This window comes from Triplophysa rosa, linkage group LG10 (assembly GCF_024868665.1).
Source record: "Triplophysa rosa linkage group LG10, Trosa_1v2, whole genome shotgun sequence".
In the NCBI taxonomy this organism is placed as follows: domain Eukaryota; kingdom Metazoa; phylum Chordata; class Actinopteri; order Cypriniformes; family Nemacheilidae; genus Triplophysa; species Triplophysa rosa.
The window spans coordinates 8,724,397-8,736,861 of record NC_079899.1 but is presented as its reverse complement, the minus strand read 5'-3'; the positions used below and the strand labels follow the sequence as shown (position 1 = coordinate 8,736,861).

At 47.6% G+C, this 12,465-nt stretch overlaps 1 protein-coding gene across 6 annotated transcripts in view; it reads left to right on the top strand.

Annotated features, from left to right (window-relative positions):
* Positions 1 to 12,465, top strand: part of tmem260 (transmembrane protein 260) — a 42,188-nt gene extending 29,723 nt beyond the window's left edge. For 3 of the 6 annotated variants that reach the window (XM_057343429.1, XM_057343428.1, XM_057343426.1), the window contains 3 exons: positions 10,293 to 10,346; positions 10,442 to 10,526; positions 11,821 to 12,465. In XM_057343429.1, the coding sequence (XP_057199412.1) occupies positions 10,293 to 10,346; positions 10,442 to 10,526; positions 11,821 to 12,075 (394 nt within the window). In that variant the 3' untranslated portion in view covers positions 12,076 to 12,465. Of the gene's footprint in view, positions 1 to 1,599; positions 1,740 to 10,292; positions 10,347 to 10,441; positions 11,463 to 11,820 lie in introns of those variants that run through there. The other 3 variants (XR_008963645.1, XR_008963647.1, XR_008963646.1) reach the window with 3 other exon arrangements.

Below are 12,465 nucleotides of genomic sequence, written 5' to 3'. Positions count from 1 at the left end.
TCCGAGGAATCGCCGGAGTCGGATGGCAGTACGTCACCCCCCGATGCTGCAAGGGACATCTCATCATTATCACGCACCATTTCCGAATACGTGGTTGAGGAACAAGACGGTGGGACCATCTTCTGGGGAACGGTCAGTCGAGCTAGACGAGGTGCGAACGGTCCGTGAGCCAGTGGCTGGCGGATTAACACTCACAGTAATCCCCATATCACCCTCGCTGCTTCCCTTAGCGGACGGCAGGGCCGTAGTCCTGCCATCACAGAATGGGGAGCAGACGAGGTGGTGGTTGAGTCCCGTGGGAACACAGCCACCCGTGATGCAACGTCTGAATCGTCAACCGCCCGCAGTGTTGGCAGGACGTATCCACATCGTCTGCCCCAGCGTACTGGAAGCAGACATCGTGTCCGTCCCCCTCCTCGATGAGTGTGTTGCACCCATGAGAACAGCAGGACTTTGGAGCAGGAATTTGCTCTTTTAGAGAAAAAAACTCAAACACTTCTGGAACTGCCGAGACGCCCAGGGGAAGTCGCTGCAGGAAGGGACAGTCCGCTAAATCACGTCATAAGATTCCAGCAGTAATTCGGCTTAGAGTTTGAAGTCTTGAAGTCGATCAGTGTGAAGGCTCCGAAGAACAAAAGGTGAATGAATGCAGCACGCCGTCTCCCTTTTATACCGGGATATCCGGGTGCGGAGTCCGGCATGCAGATTTCATTCGCCAATTTCATTGGCCTTTTCTAAACTAGTCAGAAGTTGTTAGGTTCTCAAGAGCGAACCCCATCTGTCGGCTCGACACAACGTCGAGAGACCGACAGAAAGGGAATCTTAGCTTTTCATTTACTGTATACCAAACTTGAGTGGGTAATTCTAAAAGAGCGCATAGCAGCGAGCAAGGTTTGTAGACGTGTTTCCTGACATTTTGGTTAGCGATTTTGCTGCATCCACTCACAAATATAAAGTTTTTATATATTTACAGTAGGAAATGTACAAAACATCTTCATGGAACATGATCTTAATATAATATCCTAATGATTTTTAGGAAAATAAATATATATAATTTTGACCCATACAGTACAATGTACTGTATTTCTGGCTATTACTACAAATGTTCTTGTGCTATTTAAAGTGGACGTAACACATGCAGTTTCTGCCAATCTCATATTAATCTTGAGTACCTGTACAGTAGTATTGCATACTTATATCTTCGAAGAGTCTTTAATTTGATCACATTTATAAAGGACAGATACAGCTGTACGATTATTTCCAAAAACAGACGAGCCCTGAACACGTGCAGGGGGGCCGGGACTACAGCACCAGCACACAATACATCATCGCATTATCCCTGCAACTGTTGAGTCACTATAAATTCCTGTTGTGTAGCTCTTGCATGCACACTTGCCAACAAAACACAGACATATGATTCAGTTTCACTTGTCACGGGCGGACCGGCATCTTTTAGCACTGGGACCATCTATCAGTTTCAAATGATCTCCAAATCCAGGGTTATATCCACTGTTTATACAACATTCCTCACCAAAATGCAGTGAACAAACAAACACAGCTGAACTTTGTGAACGCAGTGCTCTCTCTCTCTTGCTCCAGCAGGTTGCATGCGCATGCTCCTTCTCTCGCTCTCCCTGGTTGACGCGTGGGCGTGCTCTTTTATCTCGCTTTGGCGGGTTGACGCGTGGGCGTGCTTTTCCGGGAGAATTGTCCAAAAAGGGACTGAGAAAAGTTGTTAGGTAAGGGAATTTCATGTTCAGAAAAAGCTTTCTGAAACCAATACGAACGCTGGGGGAATGTATCGAGCACATAAATACAACATCATACCTCCAACTTGTTTTTTGTCAAGTTGACCATGTCAAGCATGAGAAGCCAGCACGTTCAACATTGTAAAGCAGTCAGAATGCATGAAACCCCATTGCACATCCCCTTTATTTTGTGATTCAGGGTTACAAATGTTCCTAAGTGATTCCAATTTTTTTTAGAAGTTCTCAAATATGGTAACAATAAATCTATGCATTAAACTTTTAAATGTAACAAACATCTTACATTTTTATGTATACATTAATATATATATATATATATATATACTGTATATATATATATTACTGTGTCATGTGTTAAATGACATTAATGATAGCATATTGTGGAGAATTATTTTACAATATTGTATGTAAAATGTTAGCTAGTGTTATAATATTAGAAGTATTCATTATAATCATCATTATATCAATATGACATTCCTTATTACCAAACTAATATTTGGCAAGTAAACATTCAGTTGCGATCACATATGCAATAACCAAATACATATACAACCTCTTCCCTGTTAGGCTATCGTAACTTTACGATATTTAAGATTTTTTTATATATTTTGAGAATTTGGATTCTTTTTATGTTTATTCTTAAAATCAATCATAAAGAAAAGAAAATAACTGTCTTTTTTAGGAATACAAAATATTGCTAATTTTTTTCTTTTTTTTCTTGTGAGGAATGTTGTGTGAATCCAGCACAAGGTTCCAAAACGTTTAACTAACATTATTTTAAGGATTCATTCTTAACAAAGAGTTCAAATGTAGGTGATGGACTGAACTACAACTTTACTGTAGTTAGTGTCAATACCATGGTATTCTTACCTAGAACTACCCTGGATTATCATGTAAATACCATTTGTATCACAGTATCACCATAGTACTTTTTGTAACTGATAGCATCACTTTTATCACATGCACCCCACCACTGTATTTTTAATCCACCTCACGTAGTTCTGTTAAAGTTTTTCCGCTCTTTATCGATATTAAAGTTCACTTCAACACTGCTCTGACTCCGTGCTGCGCAGACAGCCTCCATTTCCATCTTCAAAGTGGTTATTAGTCCGCTGACCCCACCCTAATGACTTTCTAAACTGCCGCGTGTCAATATCTGTGTATAAAGTGAAATTAGTTCTAGTCTCCGGCACTGAGGCTCTCTGCAGCCGGCTGGTATTCAGCAAGTTAATCGGGGTTGAATGGTGTGACATTACTCTCCTCTCACTCACTACAAGCGTGTCCATCCCTGCCTGCCAGCCAAATATTAGCAGGGAAGTCACACGCTAAAATATTCCTTTGAAGGAGAGGCCGCATGTTTATGAGCCATGTAGAGGAGAGGGAGAAATGCAGAAATACGAGAGCCGTTCGCCACAGAGAGAGTTTCCAAAGACAGGGGAGGTTGAAGATCAGCTGTACGGTTTAAAGATATGCAAAATGTGATCCGCTGGATTACTGGCTGGTTTTAAAGTTGTCCATACAGGACAAAAATGCTTTGATGCCATCTGCAATGTTTACAAAAAGGACTCACAATCAGGCCCGGATTAAGAATTCAGAGGCCCCTGTGCACAAGTGACCCCCCATACACACACGTGTGCACAATAAAGTTTTAAATTAGCCTATAGGGTACTATGTGTAGGAAACACCTCTGTCTCATACAGGATTACATTGACAAGTTACAAACTATGATCACAACCTGAAGGACAATATCAACACCTGTACTCATCCTCCATCATGAGGATTTACACCACATGATTGAAACAATGCTTTCCTGGACCAGCAGCAACAATATTAAGACATTTCCCTGCATACTGTAAATCACTGGCATATGCAAGCAGCACACACTACCACACCTCTATCAATTCAGTTCTATCAGATTCTTCCATAATTCACACACAAACACGCCAGATTCACAAAACTGTTCTTAAGAGAAAATAAAAGAACTTTCTTAAGATAAATTAGAGAAAGTTCTTAAGAATTTTCTTAAAGGTGGGGTGGTTGATTTGGAAAGGTGCTAACTTTAGCCTGCTAGCACTGAAATTATAATCCCACCCTCTATGCGATTCACCGTCCAAAGCCACGCCTCCTCCAAACACATGAATGTATTTCGTAAAGCCACGTAACAAATTGCAAACTAAATCCATTCAATTCTTCTTGAAGCATGTACATACGTGTCCAAAAGAAAGAGAGCAACCATGGTATCGTCTTTTGGACCCTTTGCCTGCCGGAGCTGTCTCCATCGTGTAAAAGCTGAACCGATGTTAATTCGAGTTTTTCCTCTTTCATGATCCAGACGTTTTTTCGTCACTGCTTTTTCAAAACTGACTTTTGTTTTGTAGATTTACTTGTTGTCGGTTCCGCAGGAAAGTTTGATTGTTGCTGATTGTTCGCCATTTTCCCTACATTGACACAATGGATGTGAGTGCGCTGATGACGTATGATGTCTGCGTGAACAGGGTGCACAGTGGTATGCAAAATACGTTGGCCGAAAATGTACACATGACCAGTCACAGTGTTCGGCCAGAACGTTTTGATTGGGTGAACGTTTTTGGTCCTACACCTTTCACAGACGATATATAATTACAAAAAAATTATTTGACCACTATACTTCTTGATTGCTATCAGGATGTAAAGAGATTTCCAACCAACATGACAGAAATGTTGCTGGACAGGATCACCCACCCTGCCTTTAAGTGCAATTCTCAAATATTTTCATCTTCATTTTTTCTAAGAATAAAAGAGCAGTCTTTGTCAATGATTATACTATCAAAGGAATTTGTCCATTTGTTAAACTTTGTTTGTGTAACAACCACCTCGCGACTCACGTTCTTAAGTAATGTGTTACAGTAAACGGCATTAACGAATATTATAAGTATACTTCTTTAGCCTAAATATTACGACATCATAATATTTGTGTGTATTTAAACATTTTGCAATGTATGTAAAAGCACTATGGTTTATTATAACAATGAAGGCTAAATATTGGTAAATTAAGGCAGTTACTGATCAACATTGTATATAAAATTCATAATTGGCAAGGAAACACCACCAAATAAATGTGAAAAAAACTCTTACCTTATAAGATTTAAGACAACCGTGAGGGTTTTTCAACTCATTATATTTACAACAATAAAGCCGTTCTCATTGACATATTTTCAGTTCCCGTTCTGTCGGTCTCTCGACGTTGTGTCGAACCGACAGATGGGGTTCGACTTGAGAACCTATCATCTTCTGACTATTTGGAAAAGGCCAATGAAATTGGAGAATGAAATTTGCATGCCGGACTCCGCCCCTGATATCCGGGTATAAAAGGAAGCCGGCGTGCTCATTCATTCACCTTTTGTTCTTCGGAGCCTTCGCATCTGATGATCTTCTCTCTGATCTGTGATCGTTTACACTGCTGGATCCTTACGACGTGGTGCAGCGGACTGTCCCTTCTCACAGCGACTTCCCCTGGGTGTCTCGGCAGCTCCGGAGGTGTTCGAGTTATTTCCTTTTTTATCTAAATGAGCAAATTTCTCCAGCGCGGCATGCGCTGTTCTCGTGGGTGCAACGCGCTCATCGAGGAGGGGGACAGACACGATGTCTGCCTCAAGTGTTTGGGTCTCTGGCACGTTGAGGCAGCATTTGTGGACACGTCATGCCCGCACTGCGGGCGAATGACGATTCAGACGTTGCGGTCACGGGTAGCTGTGTTCTTTTTAGAAGCAGCCGCCACCTCGTCAGCTTCCCGTCCTGGGACCGCAGCGGCTACGGCCCTGCCGTCCCCGACGGCGAGCGGCGGGGGTGATATGGGGAGTCAGTGAGCGTCAAACCGCCAGCCAGTAGGCTCACGGTCTGCTCGCGCCCCATCTCGCTCGTCTGACCATCCCCCAGGAGGCGGTCCTACCCCGTCTTTTTCCTCCGCCACGTACCCAGAAGTGCGTGACAACGATGAGCGCTTGCAGCATCGGCGGGCGACCTATTGGCATCCGACCCCGACGATTCCTCGGAGCTCTCTCCCTCGGGGGGTCGAGCCCGGGAAGACGCGGACGTTGGGATGTCAACCATGCTTTCCCGGGCCGCCGCGGGCATTGGGCCGCGGTGCACCGCACCGCCCCCCAGTGCTCGCGGTTGGACATGTGGTACCTCGGGTCTGGGCGGAACCGGGTCTTGACCTGGAACTCCGCACCGCCACCGATTTTGCCCTATGGGCGATGAAGGTGACCGTGCGGGCCCTTGGTTGGGCGATGTCCACTATGGTGTTCCAGGAGAGACACCTCTGGCTCAACCTTGCGCAAGATGCGTGACGCTGAGAAAGTTCGCTTTCTCGACGCACCCATCTCGCAGGGGGGGGGGCTGGTTGGTGATTCCGTCGAGGCACAGTTCTCGACGATGAAGAAGCAGACGGAGGCCCGCCGCGACTCGGCCGCCTTCCGGCCGTCAAGATCCCGTGCGGCGTCTGCTTCCCAGCAACCCCGGCCCTCCTCATCGCCGGCTCCAGCGCCCCCTAGGCAGGCGGCCTCCCGGAACAGGGCGTCGAAGAGGAAGCCATCGCCCCGTCAGCAGCTGTCGCGGGAAGCGGCCCTGACGGGAAGACCCCAGGGAGATCAAGTACATCATCGGGCTTGCCCCCAGCCATCCCATCGCTGGGTAGTCGGATTGGGATGGTTCCTGCCCTGTCTCAGCACCTGCTGGGCCTCTCTGGGGGCCTGGCGCCCACATACTCACAAAAAGAGTTTCCTCTCTCTCTGGGGTGGGATTACAGCTGCTCTCACCCTCTACGTGACAGTGGTCGGCAACTCGACGTTGCGTCACGGCGAGACGCAACGTGGCGCACACACAGCAGCCCTCAGCACTCTCAGTCAGACGGTGTGTTGAGCTGCGGCATCGCCGGGCAGGTAAGTCAGCAGAGCCGTTCTCCTCCCCGGGGGCCTCCCCACGGCGAGGGTACCGCACTGCCTGCCATCGAACCACCCCCCCGGGGTGACGATGAAGTAGACCGAGCCCCTAGTCCCTCTGTCTTGGTTCCTGGGAGCCTGGCTTTGGCTTCCCAGTCCGTCACGGTGGCTAGGGAGGATAATCCGTCTCGGCTACGTGATCCAGTTTGCCAGACGCCCGCCCAAGTTTCGGGGCATCCTCTATACCTCAGTCAGAGGCAAGGATGCTCCCGTGCTTCGGGCCGAGGTCGCCACCCTTCTGGCGAAGGAAGCGATCGAGCCCGTCTCTCTAGCCGAGATGTCCAGCGGGTTCTACAGCCCGTACTTCATCGTCCCGAAGAAAGGCGGGGGGTTGCGCTCCATTCTGGATCTGCGTACCCTGAACAGGCACCTGCACAGGCTGCCGTTCAGGATGCTCACGCAGAGGCGCATCCTGGCGTCCGTCAGGTTCCAGGATGGGTTCATGGCAATCGACCTGAAGGACGCGTACTTTCATGTCTCGATTCTCCCTCGTCATCAGCCGTTCCTACAGTTCGCTTTCGAGGGACGGGCATATCAGTACAGGGTCCTCCCCTTCGGTCTGTCCCTGTCCCCATGAGTCTTCACGAAGATCGTGGAGGCCGCCATCGCTCCCCTCAGGGAGAGAGGTGGGTGGGTACTGAACTAGCTCGACGACTGGCTCATCTGGGCACACTCACGAGATCTGTTGTGTACACACAGGGACCTGGTGCTCCGGCATCTAGACCGTTTGGGGCTACAGGTCAACTGGGAAAAGAGCAAGCTCTCCCCCGTGCAGGGCATCTCCTTTCTCGGTATGGAACTTGACTCTGTCTCCAGGACAGCGCGACTGACCACAGAGCACGCTCAGTCGGTGTTGAACTGCCTGAAACACTTCAGACAGTCAACGGTCCCCCTGAAACAATCTCAGAGGCTCCTGGGACGTATGTCCCAGGAGGCGTATGTCTTCACGCCTTTCTGCCGGCGCACCCTGACGCCCTGGTCCTCGATGACCTTTTTGTGGATGGGAGTCCCCTAGGCAGAGATCATGGCAAGTCGTGGTGACGACGGTTGCCTCTCTGCAGGGTTGGGGTGCCGTGTGCAACGGGCACGCAGTGTCAGGGCGGTGGACAGGTTCTGCGCAAGGTCAGGGAAGAGGAGCATCAAGTGTTACTGGTTGCGCCCGACTGGCCCAACCGGACTTGGTTCTCGGAGCTAAGGCTCTTGACGACAACTCCCCCCTGGCCGATTTCCCTGATAAAGGACCTTCTTTTGCAGGGGAAGGGCACGTTGTGGCACCTGAGACCAGACCTCTGGAACTTCCATGTCTGGCTCCTGGACGGGACGAGAAGATCCTGAGTGGCCTACCCCCGGTGGTGGAGACGATCACTCAGGCTCGGGCTTCTGCCACTAGGCGGCTGTACGCCTTGAAGTGGTGCCTCTTCTCGTCCTGGTGTTCTTTTCGAGGAGAAGACCCGCAGAGAGCGTGTTGTCCTTCTTACAAGAGACTTGAGGGGAATTTCTCCCCTTCCACACTGAAGGTGTATCTAGCCGCCATCGTCGCACATCACGAACCAGTTGCTGGCAAGTCTCTAGGACAGCACGACCTGGTCATTAGGTTCCTCCGTACCCTCTTGGAACTTTGAAATGGTCCTGGTGGGCCTCCAGAGGCCCCCTTTCAAGCCCCTGGGAGATGCCGCTCTTTCTCATCTTACGATGAAGACGGCTCTCCTGGTGGCGCTCGCCTCCATCAAGAGGGTAGGGGACCTACAAGCGTTCTCTGTGTCCACAGAGTACCTAAAATTCAGGCCTGGAGATTCTCACATGACCCTGAGACCACGGCCTGGCTATGTGCCCAAGGTTCCCACCACACCCCTTCGGGACCAGGTGGTGAACTTGCAGGCACTCCCCACCGGGGAGGATGACCCAACCCCATACGTGTTGTGTCCAGTACGCGCATTGCGCCTCTACTAGGACCGCTCGCAGAGCTCAGAAGCTCTGAGCAGCTCTTTGTCTGTTTGGGAGATCAGCAGAAGGGAGGGCTGTCTCCAAACAGAGACGGGCGCACTGGATCGTGGACGCCATCACCGGTCTCAAGTTGGCCCGTGCCCGTTGGTAGTGAGGGGTAGCCTCCTCGAGGGCACTGGCTCAGGGCACCTCTCTGGCAGACATCTGCAGAGCTGCGGGTTGGGCTATGCCCCAACACCTTCGCGAGGTTCTACAACCTCCGAGTGGAACCGGTGTCAGCCCGTGTCTTGCAGGGCAACAGGTAAGAGACGGTGGCTGGTAGGGGGTACGCCTGCGAAAGCGCCTTCCCCCCTACTCCCTGGGTGGGTCAGTGCGCTATTTCCACCTCCCTTCTTTCCCCACTGGGTGAAGAATAGGCATTCCATCCATCACTAAGCACCTTCCTGGGGGCCGGGCTGAGCAGAGGTGCACTGCCCCCTTAGGCCGGGTAACAGTTGAGTTATCTACCACATAGCTCTAACCGGACCTAGTGCTCCAGATGTGGTAACCCCCCCACTGGGTGGTTCCATCTGATGTATTCTCATGAATGGTTCCCACTTCGGCGACCCATGACCTCCCTAGGTGGACTTCCACCTTGCGGTTAACTCCTGCGGTCCGCATATTTTCCCATGAGTTCTCCCCTGATGGTGAGACCATGTTGGTATCTCCACTAATCTCCTCCCTACGGCAGGAAGTGGTCTCTGCAGTGTTTTTCCCCCAGGAGGGAATAACGCTTACCCAGTGGCCCTTACGGTGTCGAGCGGCTTCTCGCTGTTAGAGAAACAAGGCCTCCGCCTGTGACGGCCGGTCACCTCTACCTCTCCACTGGATGGTCACAAATTTTGCGATGGCGCTCACGTCTGACACGCTTAGGCCAGTCAGCATTGCCTCGCTGGAGATTGTGACGCGGCACAGTGCTGTGGTGTATTCCAGAGGAACCCCATCTGTCGGTTCGACACAAAGTCTAGAGACCGACAGAAAGGGAACATCTTGGTTACGTATGTAACCTCAGTTCCCTGATGGAGGGAACGAGACATTGTGTCCTTTATGCCACAACGCTGGCCACCCACCACAGTGGTCGAGGGACGCTCTCAGGCTCCTCAGCCCAAAAGGTGAATGAATGAGCACGCTGGCTTCCTTTTATACCCGGATATCCGGGGCGGAGTCCGGCATGCAAATTTCATTCGCCAATTTCATTGGCCTTTTCCAAATAGTCAGAAGATGATAGGTTCTCAAGGTGAACCCCATCTGTCGGTTCGACACAACGTCTCGTTCCGGTTGCGCGGTGCAGCGCGACAATCCCATTAGAACAAACCGTGTGTCGCATCCCGTGTAGACATGGTGTCATGAACTGACAACAGAAACGTCTTGGTTACGTATGTAAACTCAGTTCCCTGATGGAGGGAATCCGGCCCTGATCACAATTTTAATGCTGTGCTCCATTGGTGGTTCTTCTAAGTTGACCAACTTGACTAGTTTATCGAACTGTCACATATCATTCTTTGTATGAAATACTTGAGTTGCCTTGTGCATCTAGACTTTCTCTTTATTTTCATCATGACAGCTTCCATCCTGGTTCCTGGGAGAGAGTCGCCAATGATGAGATGTGGCAGGCCAGGTAATACACTGACTACTCTCCTCAGTGTTGGCTTGATTGTTGTTTTAGAGTCATTCCTTCACCAGACCTCCATGTACACTTTCATCACTGTATAGGATGAAAACAGCCTTCTTTCTGTTTGACCTTGCTGAGAAGATGGAGGGAGAAGCGCAAGCTCGTCTATATGAGATTTCTTACAATGTGAGGAGGAAATGACATCACACACCCTTCATAAGAATCAAAGTGTTTGCAAGGCAGGACTGTATTGATGTTCCTCAGACATTCCTTTCCGTATTCATATTTTTATTCTACACGTTTGGTTAGTTTAGTACTATTTGGAGACTTTCACCATTAGCTGTGCTATACAATACATTTTACACATTCTAAGAAATGTAAGATTACAATGAATTTAATTAGAATCAGATATAGACTTGTTTACTATGCTAAGATGTTGGCTATTATGTTGATTCTCATGAATGGCTGACTTTAAACTAAGCTTGCTTTAAAGGTCCAGTGTTTGAAATTTAGCGGCATCTAGCGGTCGGGTGTGCGAATTGCAACCAACGGCTCACTCCACCCCTCCCTTTCAAAGCACTACGGTGGCTTCAGAATTTTAAAGTTTTACTTAATTAATATTGCATATAGGAATTTATAGTCTGTTTAATATTTGACCTGTGTTTCTCTCTCCTTTATCTTAAATGTGTGCTTTCACTGTGTGTGCGTGCGTGTCTGTGTGTGTGCTTGCGTGTCTATGTCTATGTGTGTTAGTACTTGTGCATATTGTGTGAGTGGAGTGTTTTGTATGTGGGTATGTCTGTTTTCACCTTTCTCTTGTTTTTACAGGTATAACTTTAATCTTTTTGCTTATAGTCAATATGTCTCATGTACAGCTGCTTTGTAACAATGAAAATTGTAAAAAGCGCTATATAAATAAAGTTGAGTTGAGAGTTGAGTTGAGTTTAGCTTCACAGGACTAATATGTCGTCATATTTTCACTTCTTTGTTGAAGGAGATAACGTATTTACGAAATGCGCTCTATAGAGCAGTTTGTCCTTTTAGGGCTACTGTAGAAACAACATGGTGAATTCCATGCAAGAGGAGCCGCGGTGTATGTAGATAGAAAAAGATCATTCCAAGGTAATGACGATATAACGCTTCATTTTCAAAGTTCTTTATATACCTCTGAAGACATGTATATTATATTGCATTTCTGTCAACAGATCCTCCAAAACATTACACACTGGACCTTTAAACTATCACAATTCCTTTGATCTCTTGCAAGCAGCAGTATTACCTTTAGCATTATTAATATGATATCATGTGCAATTATCTGTAGAATATATGCAATTCTTTGGTACATAACTTGATTAGTGACCTAAATTCTAATATAATGCTATACAATTGTGATGCCCATAGCCCAATGTTTTGCATTCTCCTAATGTTTTCCTTGTATTGTGCAAATATTTTCATCTGAATGCCATGTTTTTATCAACAGCTGTATTGTCAAATAGTGGATGCCCAGGTGTACTATCCAGCCAACTGGGATAAGAACCTGGCTTTGGCTGCCGAGCGTTTGCTGCGCTCAGGGGGCGGAAGTTCCAGTCCAGACACCCTCCTGAGTTGCAGCATCCTCCACTTCACTCGCTACCTTCAGAGAGAACCGACCGATCCCCAGAGAAAAGCCATCCGCTCGACCATCTCACACCTCAGGAAAGAGAGAGACAGACTCAGAGGCAGACAAAAGGGATGAAATGACAGCGAGAACAACACTTGTACAGGGACAGGCAGGACACGGAGGCAAAAGAGTAGGTAACTGATATAGAGAGAATGTTGTATGTGGAGTTTAACATGCGTTTTACAGGGACAGAGGGAACAAGTTCTCTAATAGTTAAACGGACTTAAAGAGTTGAAAATATGGGAGAATATGAGTACATGAGTATGACTTTGAGGTCAGTTATACAGAAATCAGGGCTCTTTTTTCATAAAGTACTGTTAGATTTATGTTATTTTTTATGTTTGTTACAAGACCCGAAAAACTTCCACACTATGGAAAACAAGCACACTCTCCTAAACTGAATCTGACTTAACAATATTTGTGTGTTTGTTTCAAATAAAATAAATAGAAATGTTCCACTTTCAA